The following is a 20,764-nucleotide window of genomic DNA, read 5'->3' as shown; positions in this document are numbered from 1 at the left end:
TAAGTTCCTCTCAGGGGGATTAGAAGAAATCTACCTTTCTGGAATTGCATAGGCTGAGGCGCTCCCCAAATCCTCTCTCTTTTCCAGAAGTGTGGAAGTAGACTGGCTGAGAGGTTCGGGAATAGGTCCTCCCCTTAACCACGCGGGCATGAAAGACTGCCTACAAAGACAAGAGAGCACCCTCCCTTTCCTCGTCCTACCGTGGAGATAAAGCGTCTAGATCGGTAAAACGGACGCACCTGGCTGTGCCAAAAGGTCTACTCTTAGGAAGGGCACGAATGCTCTCTGGGGCCTGAGAGGAGCTAACTCAGACTCTTACAGTTACAAGCCTGAGCACTGGACCCAAATGGAGAAATCCAGCAAGATTTCAGACATTAGTACCCACATGAACTCCAGCCCAAGGGCACAGACAGTCTCTCCGCTCGGATTGCTGGCTAAGAAGCAGTTGCTGCAAAACTGACTCTCAGGCCCCCTCTGTGAGCAATCCGTGCAACAACACCCTGAAGAACAGCTGTTCCTGATGGGCTGGGCAGGGCCTGAGCTCTCAAGCGTGTATTGCCGAGTCTGGGGGTTGGAGCTAGGGAGGCAGAATCTTGGCTTCTCGGCGACGGGAGGGGCGTGGCCACCGAGGGGGAAGAGAGCTAGGCTGCCTGCCCCTAAAGCCACTCACTTTTGGGTGAAAAACTCAGCCGCACAGCAAGCACTGGGCCTGGACAGGGCACAGGCTGTCAGGGGAAAAGGCAAAAGCAGCGTTTGAAGTGGACGAATATAAACCCGAAGATAGGCAGGCTGGCTTTTCATCTATTTCCACTAAATGCTCACAGTTCTTTCTTCCAAGGCAGGTGAGGAGAGACCGAGACCGGAAGAGCGATGAGATGTGTTCAGTGCCTCTATTCACTCCACAGCGAGGAGAAAAGGTGGCCCGGACTGGAGAGGATGAGGCAGAGCCCTCAAAGTCACTAAGATGCTTGAAGGGTAAAGACCAGAACAGGATGACAACAGGGGTGTGTCTCTAAAGACCTGGGCTCAGGGGGCATGAAGAGAAAGGTTGGCAAAGGCGAAGGTCCTCATTCCTTCCTTTTCCAGCCAAAATACCGAGCTTGCAAGGCTGACTTCTCCCAGCAGGCTCAGTGCCAGGGACTACACAGTCTTTTAGGAAACCCACGGAAATGTTTTAATTTCTTTTAAAATCAGGGGAAAAATTAAATGAACTTTTAAATGAAAGAAAATGTTTTAATATGTAGCAATATATTTGTTTTCATGCCAACACAGCCGCAAAATATTACTTTTAATATTTTTAATAGAGGAAAGAGCCCACGGAGGTAGAGACGCCTGTTGCCCGTGTATGCAACTGTTAAAGGGGTCTTACAGCTCCTGGCCTTCCCACACCGGAAGGTGCATTCTGCTCCCATTCGTGGGCCACGAGGGAGGACCCCTCTGGCTCTCTCCATTGTGTCTCCGCTGCCAATGTGCCTTTAAAGGGGAGCTCAGAAGAAGAAGAAACAAAGAACGCACGAGTTTGGCACCAGCTTCACTTTTTCAGCTTTCTGCAAGTCCCAGACTTTCCCTTTATCTTGCTCTCCGCCCTGAGCGTTTCCAGACTTTTAAAGAGTCTGACCTAGGAAGGAAAAACTGGAACCAACCGGCTGACCGACACATGCACACACACACACACACACACACACACACACACACACACACACACACACACACACACACCCTTCCCAAACTGTCCTGCCCCGTCATGTCCAGAGGGGTGCTGGGGTCTCCTGCCTATGGGAGACTTGGATGAGGCCTTTGAGGGAGGGAGGGAGGAACGGAGGGAGGGAAGGCTGAAGCTAGAAGACAAGGCCAGAGAGAGCGACTCGCTCGCGGCCCGCACTACTGCCCTCCGGTGGGTCCCGGAGAAGCCAGGCGCCCGCGGCCGCGCACACGGATTGGGTTTCTGCGAGGCTCGCTCCCGGGCCTGGCTCAGGGCCGCCGCCGCCCCCTCCCTGCGCGCAGGCTGCGCTCCAGTCGCGGCCACGGGGTAGCGCTCGGCCCCCCTCTCCGCGTCTCCGCCTCCGCCGCGCTCGTCCCCGGCTCCCGCTGCCCCCGCAGCTCCGGCTCGACGCAGGCAGACTCTGAGGCTCGGCAGCAGAGCGGCTCTTAGGACGCTGAGCCCCGGCAGCCCAGGGCTCTAGGCTCCGCGAGGCAGCGGCTGCCGAGGTGGGCGAGCGGCAGGCGCGGAGGAGGCGCGGGAGCGGCCGCAGAGACTGGGGTCCCCGCGCTGGGCGAAAACGCCGGGCGGCCGAGGCGGCGCCGAAACCCCGGATCCCAGGACTGCCGGCCGGGCTCTCCCGGTGCAGCTCGCGCCGACCTCCATCCCGGGTGCGGCGGAGAGCAGGACCCGCCGGTCTTCTCCTCCCGATCGCCCGCAAGAGGCTCCGCGCCCGAGCACTGGCTGGAACCCGGGTCGCCCAGCCCGGTACCCGAACCGGGCATCTATCCCTGCCCGCAGCTGGCGCAGACATGGGTGCACGGGGCTGCGCGCCGGGCCGTGGGACCCGCAAAGTTTGGTAGTCGGAGGTGCTCAGAGCTTAGGGCGAGCCCCGCACTGAAGCCCCAGGGGACGTATCCCCCGAAATCACTGAATTGGGTGCGAGGACCGTGGAGCTCTGAAGGGTGGCTTGGCCCTGCCAGATGCCTTCTGCAAAGTTAGAAGAGAAGAAAACTTCGGCTCCGGCTCCGGGGAGATTCGGACCGTTATGCTAACCGCGCCCCCGGAGCCCTGCGCCCCATCTCAAAGACACCCGGCGCCCGCGCCTGCCACTGTGTTCTGCTAGCATCCAGTCCCAGGGGCCGGGCGTCTGGAACCGTGGTGACTACGTCGGCCCGGGAGAACCCAACCAGGGGGCGGGGAGGGGCGGGAGGCGGGCAACGTGGCCATCAGAAGGAAGTTTCCTGAAGTTGTCCTCTCATTCCGGAGCTCATCTAGCGACCAGGCCGGATCGCAGGGGTCGCCCTGCCTTCGAGAAGTAGTCTGAGTCGGGGTGCTAAGAAATACAGGCACCCCGAGTTTGAGAGGAGGCTTGGCCTCTTTCTCCTCTCCCCTCGACTTACGGAATAGCCAGCACAGAAAGAGGAGAAAGCATTTGGGGTCGCTGGTGCGGTCCCTACGGTCATAGCGTCCAGGACTTGGCCACGCAGTCTCCCGGGACCCCACAGGATTATAAAGCAACTCGCAAAGAGGAGGGCACAGCAGAGGACCCCTCCGTCAGGATGCCCAGCATGTGGAGGCTGCCGATCTGGACTCTACTGGCCCTGCATCGGATCCACTCAGCCGGGGCCCAAGGTATGGTATGGGCGACTTTCTCCACGTGGAACTGGAGAAGGGGTTCGGGTGGGCGGAAGAGAGGTGTCCCCTTAAGACACCGCGTTTGGCCCAAGCTGGACCATTTCGTGTACGTCTCAATGCTCCCGCTTCTTCGACTTTTGGGGCTCTCTTTGGGGTGGGGCAGTGTCCCCGGTACTTCTGGCCTCTCTGGACCGGAAAGGTGAGGTGGCCAGGGGGAGGTGGAGAAAAGCGGAGGTGCGGTAGGTGGACCTCTATAGATACCCTCTGACTGGGGTAGGAGGGGCGCGTCATTTCATGTCTTGGCTCCACTGAACTCCCTAAGCTCCTCATCCTGCTCGACGTCCGACAGGAAGGGCAAAACCATACCAGGCAGGCACTGGGTAGTCCCGGGGTGAGAAGATGGGGCAGGCAGAAGCTGGGAAGAAGCCGTAGTCGGGGCTCGCTTGATTTTTCCTTCAAGAGCAGCTACTCTACTTGACCACATATGGGAGCCCGCGCCTGGCTGCCTAGCCAGCCGCGGGAGCTGGGGCGGTTTGGCGGCGTGGTCCTGGAGCCCAGTGGCGAGGACAGCGGCAGATCACCCCCACCCCCACCACCGACACACCCAGCGGGCAGCCCCAGCCTTCAGCTTCCACTGCTAGTTGGGTGTCTGGCCCCTGCCGCTTTGATCTGTAGCTACCCCGAGCAGACAGCCTGGCGATGAAGGGCTAGTGGGTGTGCAGAGGGTGTGTTGAAAGGAGGTGTGATGGGGTTGTCCTTCCCCGCCTCCTGAGGCGGACGCCTGCACATCTCTGGGGTCCCCTGGAGGGTCGTGGTAGGCTAGGCTGCACCGAGCTTTCTTGGGTTTGGGGTTCGAAGATCCAGATGGTAGTGGCCGTGGTGGCCGAGCGGCGCCTGCTGGGGGCAAAGGGAGAAGTAGTCTAGATTGAATCCCCAGACTCACCGGTTTAGCTTTAGATCCCTTTGATTTTCCAGACTCACAGGAAGCCAGGAGCCGGGAGTGGGGCCGTGGGGGGACTGGGATGGCGCTGCAATCTCCCTACAGAGCCTTTCTCCTCTTCTGGGGTCCCGGGACCTCAGAAAAGAAGGGTCGCCACCGTGTCCCAAGCCAGGCAAGCGTCAGAGCCAAGATCAGAGATGAAAATGATCCGTTGTCGCTCACGGGGCTGAGGAGAGGACTTTTTACAAGGCAATTTAGGTAAAAGCACTTCGAAATTTTCTAATGAGCGCCATAAATGTAAGGCAATAAAAGTTATTATTTTTATAGTGGTCGTAAAATCTTCCAGTAGGCAGGGACCTCAGAGGTCATCGAATTCTTGTAGCCATTTAACTGATGGGGAAACTGAGGCCCTGTGCAACAAACTTACCTTCCCAAGAGCACTCCGGTACACAGGATAGGTGTTCAGATGGAGACCTGGTCAGTTCTGAGCTTCTTTCTCTAGCGGGTACTTCCGTAGCCTCTCGTCTAGGGTGAGACCGTGGTGAGGCCGTGGGGACCCAGGACAATGGCCTTGACAGAGTTGGAATGGGGTGTCCTCCACTCTGGGTAGCAGGTCAACTTTTCTGAGATGGCCATGGAGGGAGGGGTCTCTGAGGGGTAGCAACCTGTGTGGAACCCTCTAGCTCCACCTTCCTGCAGACTGACTCCACCATGACTGTGTGACTTGTTGGAGGGGCAGGTAGCTCACTAATTGGTCTCCCATCTAGGACCAGGCCCTTGTGGAGTCCCCAGAGCACCTCTCAGTGTGGTCACATCTCAGGCACCTCGTCAGCTGCCCACCTTCCTAAGGTCAAGACACCAGTGTCTTACTGAACTTAATGGCTTCCCGGTCCCATGCCTCTCCCAGGAAGCGCTCCATTCTCCTGACAGGATCAGAGAAGCACTTTTCTGACACCCCCCTACACACACACACACACACACACACACACACACACACACACACACACACACACACACACACACATACTGGTAGCTATTTCCTCTCAGTGCAGGGCTGCCCAAGCCCCTTCTGCTCTGATTATAATCTCTAGCTCTTTGGATGTTTGCTTGTCAGCACTGCCCCCCTCCTTCCATTTGTCGCCCTGCAGAGAATTGTGGGAAGAAAATTTCTGGACTCCACCTGGGGGGTGGGGAGCAATGCTGGGCTGCTATCCAAGGGGTGAGGTTAGGGCACGGGGTCTTTTTTAAAAATCTGCTTTGGGGTTAGGTTGTTTTTTTTTTTTTTTTTTTTTTTGCCTCTAAGTTCCTGCCATTAATTCTTTGAGAAGAGTTAAAACCTCCAGCATCTCTCTGACCCTATAGGGTCTGTCCTGCAGCCAGGGCACACACAGGGATGCCCAGCAGCTGCTTCTCCTTTGAAACAAGTGCCCTGAGGTTGCTCCTGGCGGGTATTATGGAGACTTTTGCCTAGTTCTTTTTCCATGTGCTGCACTAAGCTGCATTACCTGGTTGTACTGAAAACCATCATTCGGTCATTTCTCCTAAAATCAATCTTACGTGATTCCAGCTCGTTTCCCAGACAAAATTCAGTCATCCCATTGAAAAATGCATTCTCTCCCAAACTGGAAAGGAGGGGCTCTTGTGATCTGGCAAAGACAGCTGTGGAGATATTTCTGCAAGACTCTCAGTCACTGGAAGCCTCAGTTTCCCCATCTGTACCTCGGGTGCACTGACTCCCTCTTTGTAGGTTTGGCATGGCTTAGAAGGATTCCAGGGAGAGGCCCCTGCAAGTCCTTCACATACACACACACACACACACACACACACACACACACACGCACGCGCACACACACAGTGAGACACACACACAAAGTGAGAGAGGGAGAAAGAGAGAGAGAGAGAGAGAGAGAGAGAGAGAGAGAGAGAGATGCAAACTTCCTTCTTTGACTACTACGTTGATGTTTCCTGGAGTGGTCCTTAGTGCTCTGAGATCCCGGGAACTAGTCCCATGAAGATTGCCACCATTCCCCCAGGAGCTGGGGTTGGAAGGCCCTGGTTGTATTTCATATGCTGGTAAGCTTGGCCATTGCTAGACAGCATCCTGGCCTGCCCAAGCCACAGGGAGGAGGGCATGGGCTGCCAAACCATCCATTCTAGGAGGTTCTTCAATAGAATTGCACCAGGGGTGAGGGGCGTAGAACAAGAGGGCACTGCGGTTGGATGAACCAGACAGTGGGGAAACCCTGACAGAGGCCTTAGAAACTCTAGTCCGGAAGCTCCCGGAGAGTCCCAAAGGGAGAAAGTTTAGTGCTGGGAGCTAATCACGATAAAAGCCAAACAGCACACGGGGGAATGGGATGAAAGTTTAATTACATGGTGTGGCTAAGCTGTAATTATTAATTACTGACAGCAAAAAATAACTTATTGATCAGGGCCTCTTGCTAATTACCAGGAGGCCTAGTGTCATGCTCGCCCGGGGCTCAGCTGTCAAAAGCTCCCCAGGAGCACGAGCAGGGAGTGGGGAACGGTCCTGCTTCTCCATCCCCTTCTCTTCCGAAGCCAGTCCATCTCTCACCCTGAGTACCCCTTGATGTCAGTCTGGAACCTCTTGGGACAGTGAGATGAGTGATGGAATTTGGTTCTTGCTGCCTCTGGCTATAGAATTTCCCCCTTTGTAGGGTGGGGTCACTCTTGACCCAGAGGCAGAAGCCAAGTCATGCAGGCAGCCTGCACCTGCTGTGAAAACTCTCGCACACACTTGCTTGGCAAACATTTATCGACCACCTCTCCCTTACGTCCTCTACTGGAAGGTGGGAGTAGGGGCCAGGAACCTCATTCCATCAGGGAAGGGAGGCTGGGAAGGAGGCCAAATCCTTTACAGCAGACTGGTGTTTAAGCAGGACCTCAATGGCTGGGTTTAAGATGGTGTGTTAAACTGCATATTGGAACGTTTTTGACCTTGTTCTGTAGGACACAGCTGGGCTGTGAGCTAAAGGAAAGAGAGAATGGGCTTGTTCCCTGCCCTATGGGTTTAAAGAATGCCAGGGAAGTTATCCAGAGCCGCCCTCTACCTGCAAATCTAGGGCTAGTGGCCATGTGGCCAGCTTCCTTACCCTCATGCAATGGTGGGCGCATTACTGTCAACTGTGAAGCTGTTAGATGTCGCCTCATGTTGATGAAAGAATTAGATGGTGCATTGTTGGTTGCCCTGTTCCCTGACTTCTGGCCCCTTTGGGGGGAGTGGGGAACTGGAGCCGGAACTGACATGGGGTTACCGAGCTGCTCTGGGTTATCCAGTTTACCCCACCCCTCAACCCCAGCACATCCCCCTGGAGCGCCCTATAAGTGGTAAGAATTAGTCATTGTAACCTGGGGCCTTGGGATGCCAATAGCAACAAATGGGCCAGCAGCAGACTGGTCTACAGCCTGTAACGGAAAGGAAAACAAGCCAGTTGTTGAGACTTCCCTAGGTATGCACCACTTGCCAGCCCCTGATGCCCTCATGCTGGGCAGATGCAGAAGCAGGAAGCCTGGCTGGGTGAAAGAGTGTTAGGACTACCCGGGGCCCCGCCCCAGATGTGAGAGAGGAAACTGGCACCTCTCTGGGCACACTCAAGGAAGGGAACATGAACCAGACCATGGCTGAGCCAGGAGCCTGGCAAAACCCTCCTGATGCGGTGAGCTGCCGGTGGATCGGGAGTTCCCAACTTGGGTCAACCCCTTTCAGCCCCCACTTTCATCAAACATGATGCTGAACCTGCTCCCTGTCTCTGAAGTGAGGGGAGGACAGGCAGCATCTAGCTCCTTGGGGTGGTTTGGGTGGTGAAGTAAGATTATCCAAATAACTTTGCAGATGCTCTTGATGAGCCAGAAAGGTGTAGACTGTTCTGGTCACATGGCTATAAGGACGGCTGAGTCCCTCCTCCGCTCTCTCACCAGGTCCCCCCCCACTTACTCATTCTTATACCTCTGTGGAGCCTCCTGTCCTCAGACTCTCTGAAAGCCAACTTCTAGCTGCCTCTAACGCTCCTGTAGTTACTGTCACCCAGTTTCCTAGGACTCAGCTGGTGTCCCTTTCCCCATCTGGAAGCTACTATGCCATGGCGTCTCAGAGTGGGCACCGCTGTCTCTGCCCTTCCTTCTGCAGAGCATCTCTCTCTCTCTCAGTGCATTGAGTTGATGGTTTAATGCTGGTCTTTCGTGTATCAGTTTCTCTCTTGTATTCACTCCTGAATGCCCAGCGTCAAGAGCAGTGCCTGGTACACAAGGGCTCAACAAATACGTCTGAATGAATGAATGAATAAATGAATGAGTGAGTGAGTGAATAAATGAATCATGCTTCCTCTCGCCACCTCACCCTTCCTACTTCTCCAGCTTCCAGTATGGCATGGATGAGTGGTTTCTTAGTGCCTGTGGTCTCGTTGGTTCAGTAAAGACTTCCTGTGCTAAACAGCAGGGCACCCCAGAGTAAGAGCCTGTGCCCCACAGTTGTAGCCTTTGCTGGTGGCTCCAGTCTGCCACTGAGGGAGAACTCTCCTCAGATGTTCTGGTATTCCTTTCCCAGCCACCTTTGGCTCCAGCTCTGCCAGAGAGGCTGCCTCTAGCAGGCGTGGCCTTGGAGCTTGAATAGCTTTGGGGTCCCTTCTGAGTCTCTGCCGGCTACCCTCTACCTTCATGGGGTACAGGAGGAGAAAGGCAGGGTAAAATATTTGGTGTGATGACTACCTGTTTCTAGACGCCCTGTATATGATGCACAGGATCCTGTAGAGGGGAGGAGACAAGACAAGCCATGTCGGCATCCAAAGGTCGATATCAGTCCCTCTCCTTACAGCCATTGGCCAGCATCAACTATGGCCCCACCAAATGTCAAGGGAGAAAAAAAATAGAGAAACTCAGCAAAGCTAACTGTCCAGGAGCTGTGGCTGAAGTGCCAAACTGTCAGCATGATGCAAGAATTCTGTGATCCTAATGTGTGTCTTCTTGCCTTGTCCCCCCAGCCCCCGCCAGGCTGCCCCTTCGCATCTCCTGCCATCTTTTCAGTGAGACTCAACCATTGCTCTGGGAGATGCTTGGCCTGCTGTGCTCTCGGGAGACAGGACTAGTCTAGCAGACCAGAGCTGTTAGCAGAGCTTAGGGCAACTTTGAGTTTCCTTCTCCTCCTCTTCCTCCTCATCGTCATCGCCGTCATCGTCATCATTATGATCATCATCATCAACCTCCTTCTCCCCCACACACTTCCTTTCCCTTTTCTTCCTGACTTTGGCCTCCACCCCTGTTGTAGTCTCACAAGGCATGAGCTTGGTAGAATTCAAGATTCCTCCTTCCTTCCATCCTCTGCCTGGGGCTTTCCAGTGCTCTTGGAGGAGCCTTCCTTATGTCTCCTGAGGCTTTGATGACTGGCTTGCCCGTGACCAGACTCCACGTGGGATGGGGAAGGACAGAGGGAAGAAAAACAATTAAAATTTCATGCCAACTAGGGAAGCGATTAGTGGCCCAAAGGGGCCATGAAACTTTGATGTCCTGATCATTCGGGGAGAAGGAAATATTACTGACGTGTGGTTCACATAGGGGACTGAGCTTCTGTGGTGGACATGGGGAAACTCGAGGGGCTGTTGGAGCCAGGACCCTGGGAGCCCCTCTGGTCAATACTAGACCAGGGAGGCCGTCAATACGTGCTTAGAATTGAGGTGACAGGAGAGATATGGTCCCATGCACTTGGATTGCCACTGTATAACATGAGCTCAGGATCAGTTAAGTCAGATTCTCCGTGTCTTTTTAAACTGTAGACACCAAGGCAGCGTGAAGCATCAGAGGTCCAGCTAGGTAAGCAAAGACTGCTGAGGGGCCTTAATCGTGGGTGAACCCCTGTGTTTCTTCTTGTCCTTCACTGACTGGGTGGCTTTGGGTAACTCACAGAGAATGCATGTGCCTCAGTTTCTTTATTTATAAAGGGTAATAACAGTCCTACCAGCCTTGTTGGCTGTGGCTGGGTTAATGAGATAGGCTAAGCTCCTAGAATATTGATCAGTATACAGACTTCTCTTTACCCCTTCTTCACCTTGGTAGGAGAGAAACAAGATAAACCTTGGGCCTGGGATGAAGCAGTCACCCTGGCCCCAAAGACTTCTGTTTCTTCTCTCTTCCCGTGACATGTAAACTTCTGCATCGGCCATTTCTTAGGCTAAGATACTCACTGTCTCTAGCCTAAAATGCAAACATGCCCCCCAGAAAGCCTACACAGGCAGCTGTTCACAGCTGTGCAAACTTCAGGGTCGGCGTTCTTACTAGATCCTTTCATAAAATGTCAAGTTGATATGGGTGGCTCTTCAGCCCAACCAACCCATGAAGGATGACCGAAACAAACAAAGAAACAAACAAATGTTACAAATGAACAAGCAAAAACATAAACGTTAATATTGTTAGTATCTAATCCAGAAGCAACCAGGAACATGCGAAGACCATCTGGTCTGAGAAAAAAGGGATAATGGTGTACACAATGCCTGGGCTTGGTCCCCAGCACTGCTGGAGGATGGACAGACAGATGGACAGATGGATAGATGGACAGACAGACAGATGGACGGACACACACACACACACACACACACACACCACAAAAGAGCAGGTGAGAAAGAGAGAGATGGGGGCAGAGAATTAGAAAGGGGAGAATGAGAGAGAGAGAGAGAGAGAGAGAGAGAGAGAGAGAAAGAGAGAATAGGAATGTAGGTCAGCTGCTTCCCAGGGCACTGCCTTTGATCTAGGCAAGATGCCCCCCACAGGCACTACTTGCCACACTGCTTTGGACCAATAGGTCCAAGGGATTAAAACCAGTCTCCTGTGAGGCATCCCTCAGCTTTTCAGGCACACACAGGGACTGGGGGGGGGCGGATGGGGGGGGGCGTGCATCGTGAGATGGCCTCCCCCTCTGTGGAAAACCCAAGCTTTCCTCAGTTCTCCATGAGCTCAGCCACAGGGAGTTCACCATAGGTTCTGAGTGCAGGGACCCTATGAGTCACCGGTCAGCCCCTCCCCTCCCTGTTCCTGTATGCACGCTCTAATCCATGTTCAGGCCGGCCTCACCGCCAAGGGGGCTATGAGCACCCGTCCCTCCCTTCCTCACTATGGACTCTCGGTCTTCTCCACTAACCTAGATCCTATCCCCCCAAAGTCTCATGTGAAGCCATCACTGACCCCAGCTATAACACAAACCTCAATGCTCCCACTCTAAAGACACCCACAGTCTAGGGGCTCCATCCCCTCGAGGTACGCTCAGGCTGGACTCCCATCATCTCTGCATGCCTACAGGCTAGTGAGAAGACAGGGTACTCTGTCCCCTCAGGATGACTTCTGTCAGATGCTCTGTCCTCCCAGGACACCCAGGTAGGGTACCCCACCCTCTCTGGATGCCGACAAGCTAGATGCCCTGTCCTCTTGGGGAACCAAGGAGTTAAGAGATACAATCCTATCTAGATAACTAAGGACTGGGGATCTTGCCCTATCAGGGACCCTGCAGACAGGATATCCCACTCCCTCGGGACATCTGTCAACTGGATACCCCATCCCCTCGTGATGTCCACAGGCTACATTCCTTTTTTCTTTAGTAAGCCTGAATGCTGGGTGCCCCACCCTCTTTGGCCTTGTTGATGCTGACTGATCTTGTAATGTGTGTGTGAGACTGATTTCTTTAATTACAAACTCCTTGAGTCTAGATAATAACGCTTCATCAACAAGGATGAAGGTATTAGACGTCAATTACTTTTCCCAATTAATAAAGTTAACCCTTTAAAGAGTGAGCCCACGGAAGTCCGTGAAGCCAGAGAGGAGAGAAAGTGGATGACACCAGAGGCCTCCGCTGAGATTCTCACTGGGTCCCTCTGGGTTGGGCTTTTGGACCCCCGTGACTAAAGAGTCCTCTCTGGGAAGGGGTGGGGGCATTTGGTGGCAGTTCCAGATTTTTCCAAGATGGCTGCCATGGTGGAGCTCTTACAAGAGCTAAGAGGGTGGAGTATACCTAAGGGGGTCTGGCTGCATGGGCCTAATCGGCTGTCCATCCATATAAGCTTTTCCTGCAAGTATTTTATTTCCTAAATAAATAGAAGCTTCCATTCCATTCCATAGCGTATCTGAATTCCATTTGAGCACACGGAGAATAGCTTTAAAGTCATACGATACTGGCTGAGGTGCATACTCCATCCTGAAGCTTCCTGGACCTCTGGGGGTATATGGAAAAACCAGGATGATTTCTTGGGTCATGTCTCCTAGCAAATTCTAAAGTGCCTGACGTATCTATTCCAACCATTTTCATTTATACATTTCTGTAAGCTTCTGAAGCAGTTGAGTTACACATCTGGCTGTGGGCCAGGGTAACCACCTGCCAGGGGGGGTGGCATTGGGTTGTCACCCCTGCCAAGTGCCCCCAGGCCACTGGAAGACTTGTCTCCTGGCCCCTCCTTTCTCATTTTGATTGAGACTGGACTAGCCAATCAGAAACATTGTTGCAGAAGCTTTTGAAGCCAAGTGGTGAGGAAGACTCAGACTCTCCTTGGGGAAAGGGAGCACTAAACAGTTGTGTATTAGTTACTTTCTCGTTGCTATGACAAAATTCTCAATGGACGAAGCTTAAGGAAGGGTTTCTTTTGACCCATGGTTTGAAGGGACAGTCCTGTGCAGTGACCTCCTCATGGTGACAAGAGCTAAGGGCAGCTAGACACATCATCTCTGTAGTCAGGAAGCAGAGAGGTGAATGGTGGAACGCAGCTCCCTTTGCCTTGTGTTTGGTTGAAGACGCCATCCTGTGAAACCGTGTCCCCCACAAACATTCAGAGTAGGGCTTCCCTCCCCACTTTCTGGAAACATCCTCATGGGAGTCTGAGAAACGTAATTCCTAGTTAACTCCAAACCCAGTCAAGTTAGTAGTGAAGAGGACTCTTGGCAGGTGTATGGGTGCCTTTCAGAGGAACTCCAGTGACAGGGACGTTGACCTGGAAGCCACCGATCTGTATGCATCACTTTTTCCAAGTCAAGTGACCTTGGCAAGAAACCAACTATCTCTGAACTTCAGCGCCGGCAACATTAATATTTTCTGGCTAACTTTCTTATTGGTGTAGATGAAGGGCAAATGGCGTGTCTGTGAAAGCTGTTCACATAAATTAGAGTTTTTATGAAAAGATCCAGCAAAAAAATCCACCCTAAGACCTGCACAGCTGATAACAGCCTAATATGTAGCTTCTCCGTGGCATGCTTGAATTTGTCTTCTAGAAAAGAACATTTTTCCAGCAAAGCGCTCTCTTCACTATAGTTTCTTCTCTGTGGTGGCTCTGAGCACCGAGCTCTGCCTGGACAGCCAGCACTAGCTAAGCGCTTCCAACATGGTTCTGTCATCTATCTGTTCCCAATGTATATGTGGATGTGTGTTCATTCAAGTTCATATGAATGCATGTGCACATGTGTGTACATACATGTTCATATGGGTGCACTTGCACATGCATGTGCATACATGTTCATATGGTGCACGTGTGTGCATACCTACTCACATGGTGCACATGTATGCATGTTCATATGGGCACATGTGCACATGTGTGCTCATGCATGGTCATTGGGTGTGCTTACACACATGTATATGCATACATGTTCATATGTGTGCACTTGCACATGTGTATGCATACATGTTCGCATGGTGCACATGTGTGTGCATACATGTTCATGTAGACACATGTGCACATGTGTGTTCATGCATGGTCATATGGATGTGCTTGCACACATACATGTTCATATGGTACATATGTGTGTGTGCACATGTTTATATTGGTACACATGCACATGTATTGACATGAATGTTCATGTGGGTGTATCTGTACATGTGTCCACACATATGTTCACATGGTATGCATGTGTGTGCTTGCATGTTCATATGGGTACATGTGCAAATATGTGTGCAGGCATGTGGAAAGGCCTTATGTGTTGTTGCTCAGGAGCTGTCCATCTTGTTTTTTTAAGACAGTGGCCTGCAGTGAGCCCAGAGGACCCACCTGTCTCCGCTTCCTCAACACTGGGATTACAAGTCTGTACCCAGAGTTTTCATACATGTGTCTAGGGATGGAACTCAGGGCCTCATATCTGTGAGGCATGTACTTCACTGACTGAGCTCTCTTCCTATCCTGATCTCCTCCTGACTTCTCTAAACATTGTGTGCTTTGGGAACCAGACCCCCAAAATGTCGGTCCAGCCTCCCAGTTCCTGCCTGGCAGCCAGCCTGACCAGCACCATTGTTTGTCTCTTGCTGCCCTGGCACAAGGTCTTGGAAGCCAGAAAGGAGCAAGACTGTGCCCAGGGTTTATGCCCATCACCTCTGTGTTCTCCCTCCTCTCTGTGGGCAGCATTGAGCTCCACTCAGGATTATCATCCAGGACTTCTCTGTTCAGCCTCCTCTCCCTGCCTGGGGTGTGGTTCCTACTTCTGGGGGTTGGCAGATGGGCAGTCTCAGGCCAGGCTGCCAGGGAGGGCCGGGGGAGTTCCTCATTAGCTCTGCTCCAAGCTCATTATCAGTCTGCGCATCACTGGGTGAGAAATGGCTGTCGTCAGGACAGTAATAAATACGCGCCTGTCAGAGTTGATGTGATTGGAGTAATGAAGAGAGAGCAGCCGCCGAGAGACAGGGATGCTGCGGGCTGGGGCTTCAGGTGCCAGAGAACTCTGTCCACTGCCCATCCCCCTTGACCTAAGAGGCAAAGGACTGTCGAGGGCGGGCGGGGGGCACAGGGCAGGGGGTTTGGCATTGAATGTCTTTCTCCTTAAACTGTGCTGAATGGAGAACTTAGAAAGTTCTGGAAGCCCCCAGTTAAAAGGGATGGACGACACCAGGAGGAGAGGAAGGGGATGCTTGGCCTGAGCGAAGGCAAACAGAACCAGCCTTTGGGTAGTGCTGCTTTTGATGGCTCAGCCTCCCGATGTAGCCCTGGTTCTAGAACAGCCTGAAGGCGTGGGAGGAAACACACGGCCTATTGTTCACACCCCCTGGCCTGCCACCTCGCCTGCAATGTTAGAATGCATTGTGTCTCCAGAAACTTGGAATGCCCAGCACTGAGTATAGAGAACAGGCTTCCAGTTCAGCTTCTTTTCCTCTCCTCTGGGAAGAACCAGAGGGCACTGACTGAGTCCAGACAGGACCAAGCTGGCCCTCCTAGACTCTGATAGACAGGAGAGGGGAGGGAGCTCAGACTTGATATGGTGCCAGGCCCTGGAGACTGGAGCAGACGGGATGGAGCAGGTGAGGCTGTGCCATTCTCTCTGCATCCTCAGGAGGCCCTGTCTGATTATAAAGTGAGGGTGTCCAGGAGTGTTGGATCCCATTTGAGGGCTTTTTCGGGACCCCATTCCCAGAGTTTCAAACCTAACAGGTCAGAGGTAGGGCCTAGAACTCTGTATTTCTAGCAAGTCCTGACAATGGTGCTGGCCCAGGGACAAACTCTGAGGAAGCCTAGTGTAAAAGTTTGAGGAGAGCAGAGGTGTTACAGCTACGACTAAGTTCCTTCTATCTAGATGGACTGACTGTGTCTGCCTCTACTTCAGAGCTCAGCTTTATTAATATCTGAATCCCAAGGCCTATGGCTTTGTACTGGGATGAGGGGCAACTTGATCTTCTTTATTTACTCAGAAAGTTTTTGCTCTTGGTGTGTGTGTCTTAGTCAGTTCTCCAATGCTATAAGAAAATACCCAAGTGAGCGACTGAACAAACAAAAAGGTTTATTTAGGTTCCTGGTTTGGGAGGTTTCCAGCCCTCCTTATATGGTTTTCTAGTTTCTAGTCCGGGAAACTAGGCAGCCAAACAGGTCTAAGGCTTCTCTGGTCCCTCCTCCTTGGCCCATCCCCTGAGCAAGATGGGGACATCAGCAGAATTAGGTCATGAGGGAGGGGGCTGTGGGGGAGGGGGACCTGTAGATCAGAGGGCTAGTTCTTGTCCTAACTACCTGTTTTGTTTTGTTTTTTTTTTTTTAAACTTCAGGATCCCTGTGATTTATTGGTAGAGCTTCTGATTTCTCATGGACATTTCTAGGTTCCCCCTGCCGCCCCAAAGCTTAGCCCCAGATACATGAGGCTCCAGAGCAGAACTCAGGGAACCCGGCCTTCTCCTACATAATTCACATCCAGGGACTCCCAGAATTCAGGTGTACTGAGAAAAGTTTCCATAGACGGAGCCTTTGCCACTCCACCAGGCACCCTTCCAAACGCCCTGTGCGACTTCCCGGCTTAGCCCCTCCCCGTGTGTGTAGATATGTTAGCCAGCCCCGTAATATGAATCAAGAAATGGAGGCACAGAGAGCTCTGGAAACTTGCTCGAAGTCACCCAACCTGTGAGCACATTGATTCAGGCACCCTCCCAAGCCTTAGGCTCTAGGTCTGTGTTCTCCGCCTATGGTGGCTCAGGACCGTCGCCCCCCCCCCCCCATGATTCCCACCCAATTTAAAGAGGCCACATTCCCAATTACCAGTCTGTGACTTAGCCTAGTTCTGCCACTCAAGAGTCTTATTTACCCTAACTTAATTAGCCAGGCCTCTGTTTCCCTGTCTGTTCAATGTAGGTTTAAAGCACCTGAGTGACTTTCCTCACGTACAGAGGCTTAGAGGAAGGGGTGTCTGGTTTAGCTCTGGAGCCTAGCACACCTAGCAATATTCCTGGCCTGTTTGTGTTTACCTGGGATTTCTCTACAAGTCACTACTAGGACTCATCCAGACTGTGTAGCTTGTGTCTATGACCTTTTGCTGATTCCTCCTCCCCTTTAAATCTGGAGAGGGGTCTCTACACATGTTCCCTAACCCAGATCACCCTAGAAGTTGGTTCGAGTGTCAGACAGTACACACTGAAGCATGCGATGTGACAGGAACATCCATGGCCGTCACCAACATGGCCTCCATCACCAACATGGCCGCCATCACTAGCCTATCTTTGACTCAGGACATGTTAACTGTAAGACATGCTGTGTTTTTTCATGTCCCTGAGAGAGGAAAGGAGGGTGGGAAGGCGCTATATAATCCATAAGGTGTGTTCTGACTCTAGAAATGTAAATAATGAAAACAGAAAAGGTTCATCCGGAGGGTAAAATATGGCAATGACTGCCCTGTACACTGGGTTCATGCTCCCTAGGCTCACTCCTGAGTTCCTCCTACCCTCATGGACTCAAGAATTGGCCCTTACCACCCTAAAGAACAGAGCGGCCAGTTAAGTTGGTGCAGGAAATACTGTAGACTCACTGCTCACCCATGAGACAGTGTTACTGGGCTCTCTTTGGAACCCTTGTCCCCAGCCAGAGCCAAGTTACAGGGAACATGGACTCTTCAGAGGTGGGTGGGGGTTGGGGGGAGCAAGAAAGGCAAGAGTCCTCCTGAGACACCCATTGATGGAGAACACATTCCCAGAGCCTAATTCTTGGCTGCACCTGGGAAGTGCACACACGGAGACGGAGCTGGGGAGATGACTCACTTGGTAAAGCGCTTGCCGTGGAAGCACACGGACCCGAGTTCTTGCTTCAGAACCTACATGAAAAGGCTGGACAGAGTGGTGTGCACTTGTAACCCCAGTGCTGGGGAGACAGAGACATGGAGATTCCCTGAAGCTTGCAGGCCACCCCAGCCTGGACTATGTGGTCAGTTCCAGGCCAAGTGAGAGGGTCTGTCTCCAAACGCAAGGAGATTGGCCAACACTTGAGAAGAGATATCCTCTGGTTTCTACACAGGCACTGTGAGAGCATGTGCGCATGCACACACACATACACGCATATATATAAACAAACACATACATACATACACACACATACACCACACACATAAACACACACATACACACACATACACCACACACATAAACACACACATACACACACATACATCACACACATAAACACACACATACACGCATACATACATACACACACTACATACACACACATATATACAACATACACCCACAAACACACATGTGTACACATACACATACATACACACATATACACACACAAACATGCACACACACATACACATACATACACAAACATGCGCACATACACACACACATATATACACATACACACACACACACTCAAACATTCATATACAAGGGACCCCCAGTGAAACACATATTACTCTCTATCTCTAATACAGGTACTCTAAGCTCTTAGCGTCTAACCTTAGATCAGGCATCCTGGGTGAGACCTCCTACTCTGCTCTGGTCTCCAGATGCCCCCAGCTCCCGGCCCCACTGCTTTCTAGAATGTCCTGGGCTGAGGAAACCTCTCCCCACCCTGCCCTGCCACAAGTTCACATTCCTTCCTCAGCTGCGCCCAGTGCCAGCACCTGTTTCCTGGGAACGAGGCCCCTGAGGGGTGAATGTCTGGCATGGGTTCCTGATGGGGGTGAGGGAGCATCCCCTCCCCCATAGCTGGGACTGCCAGGCCAGAACATAGCCACTTGGCCTGTCCTTTCCCCTTTGGCCAGTCCTGAAAGGGAAACGAGGGCCTGGCCAAGAGTCCACAGGACCTGGACAGGCTGACACAGCTGCGCCCATCCACCCTGTACTTGGGTCTTGTTCATGGAGGTTTCCTCAGAGAGACAAGGCCCTGAGACAGCTGCTCCCATTTTATCTCCCCACCCAATAACCCAGCCTTGACCACCTGGTTAGTCTGTCACTGCAGACCAACCTAGAAGACAAGGACTCCCCTGTCCCTACCCTCAGAGGGCCCCTTCTTGCTCTCTTCCCTCTCCTATGATTTCCTTGGAGACCAAGCCTATGGCTCTATGGGTCCATGGCCTGGCAGCAGCCGGCTCCACAGACTCTCTCTGCCTGGCTCAGTACTATGCAGTCACGGCTCCATGAGAGATGCCTTAGAAGAGGGTCTGTCTGCTGGCTCACTGGCAGGGCAGGCCGGCTTCCTCATCTGGAGGGCCTGGCACAAGATGGCAATGCAGCCCCTTGCAGGGAAACAGTTATGAGTTTTAAGATGATGTCAGGGAGCATTAAAACCCGTCTAGAGTGACCACACATGTCCCCTGCGCAGTCTACCCTGTCTGCCTAGATGGGGTGGTGGGGATCGTGGAAGTCTCTCCTCTCCTTGGAGTCATTTCATACTCTGAAAGTTCAGTCCCCCAAGTACCTGTTTCCTGTTCCCAGACCCCATTTACTCTCCCTGCATGGCAAGGTAAGGGGACCCTATTGTCACAGACCCCAAGGGTAAGTCAAGGCTGAAGAACGGTAAGCAAGCTTGGTCAATCCTGTGCTTATCTTCAGTCTCATACAAGATGCCAGAGAATGAGAGCCAGGGGTTAAGGCTCGGGTGCCTGCATGTCTGGTCCTGTCAGTGTACGATGCTTTCACTGTCTCTGGCTCCTTACCTCACAAGAGGCCAGATACGAAAAGCCACGGCTTTGCTGCCTTCCAATACTCCAGCAGGGATCTCTGTCCTGCTACTTGCCCGCCGTGATACCTCAGCAAAGTACCCCAGCTCACCCCACCTCAGGTGCCTCTGCTCTGATGAGAGACAGGTCTCAACCTGAGTCAGCAGACTAGGCCAGACCCTGGACGCCACAACTCCTAAGACACAAGGCTGACTTTGGTTCCTAGTTTCTGAAGTTTCCATATGTGATCAGCTGGACCCCTGTTGCATGAATGCCTGTGGTAAGGCAGCAGATAATGGGGGAGGGGCTGTGGGAGAGGGGGAGTGGTCCCCTAATTCCCTCCAAAGACATGCTTCAGGGACCCAAAGACTTCCAGTCTACCCTGAGTTCAAGCAAAACAAAACAAAACAAAACACTATTGGAAGGTCTGGAAACTTTAGGTGTGCTTCACTGGAAACCAAGCCTTTGCCACAAAGGCCTTGGGGAACGCTCAGAAGATAGGAAGACTCATGTCAAGGCTGGTCTTTGAGGGAGTTTAGGGAGACTCCTCAAAGCCAGAGAGATTGTCCCTCTGTCCCAGTCATGACATAGAGTGGGTGTTCAGTAGTACCCCTTCCTTTAACCTCTGAACCTTTAGTAATGCCAGCTGTGCCTCCCCCAAGTGAACCTAGGTCCCTGGGTTCTGGTGGTTTCTATCCTGTGAAGCGGCTGGGAGTTTTCCTCACACCAGCCTCAGAAGCAATCAGCAGACCGCCCCAAATGCAGAAAATGGGAGCCCCACCCCAGCCCTGATGATCAGTATCCACTTTGGATACCCAGGTGGCAGGTGTGCTCGTCCGGGAAGCCTGGAGCTGGCTCTCTGCTGTGGTTATTTTCGGATTCTAGAGACCTCAAAGTCCAGCAGCCAGCTCTACCTGCCTTCCCAGAATAGGTGGGGAAAGGTACATGTCATAGTTAACACTTCCGTTTGGAAGCCGGGTTTTCTGTCTCACGCCCCAGCACGGAGGACCTTATCAGCAAGATGAGGGATTCTGGAGCCCAACCTCCTAAAGGAGACGCTTCCCAAAGTTTTGTAAATGGCTGTTCGAAGGGGTGGGTTGGGAGGG

The 20,764-nt window shown here is 52.5% G+C and overlaps 1 protein-coding gene across 2 annotated transcripts in view; it reads left to right on the top strand.

The window, feature by feature from the left end:
• Positions 1-2,118: 2,118 nt before the first annotated feature.
• Positions 2,119-20,764, top strand: part of Sdk2 (sidekick cell adhesion molecule 2) — a 277,637-nt gene continuing 258,991 nt past the window's right edge. The window contains 1 exon segment of one of the 2 annotated variants that reach the window (NM_001413325.1): positions 2,119-3,334. In NM_001413325.1, the coding sequence (NP_001400254.1) occupies positions 3,262-3,334 (73 nt within the window). In that variant the 5' untranslated portion in view covers positions 2,119-3,261. 2 annotated transcript variants of the gene reach the window in all.

Source organism: Rattus norvegicus, chromosome 10 (assembly GCF_036323735.1).
Source record: "Rattus norvegicus strain BN/NHsdMcwi chromosome 10, GRCr8, whole genome shotgun sequence".
NCBI lineage: Eukaryota > Metazoa > Chordata > Mammalia > Rodentia > Muridae > Rattus > Rattus norvegicus.
The sequence above is the reverse complement of the archived record's forward strand: the minus strand, read 5'-3'. Positions and strand labels throughout refer to the sequence as shown.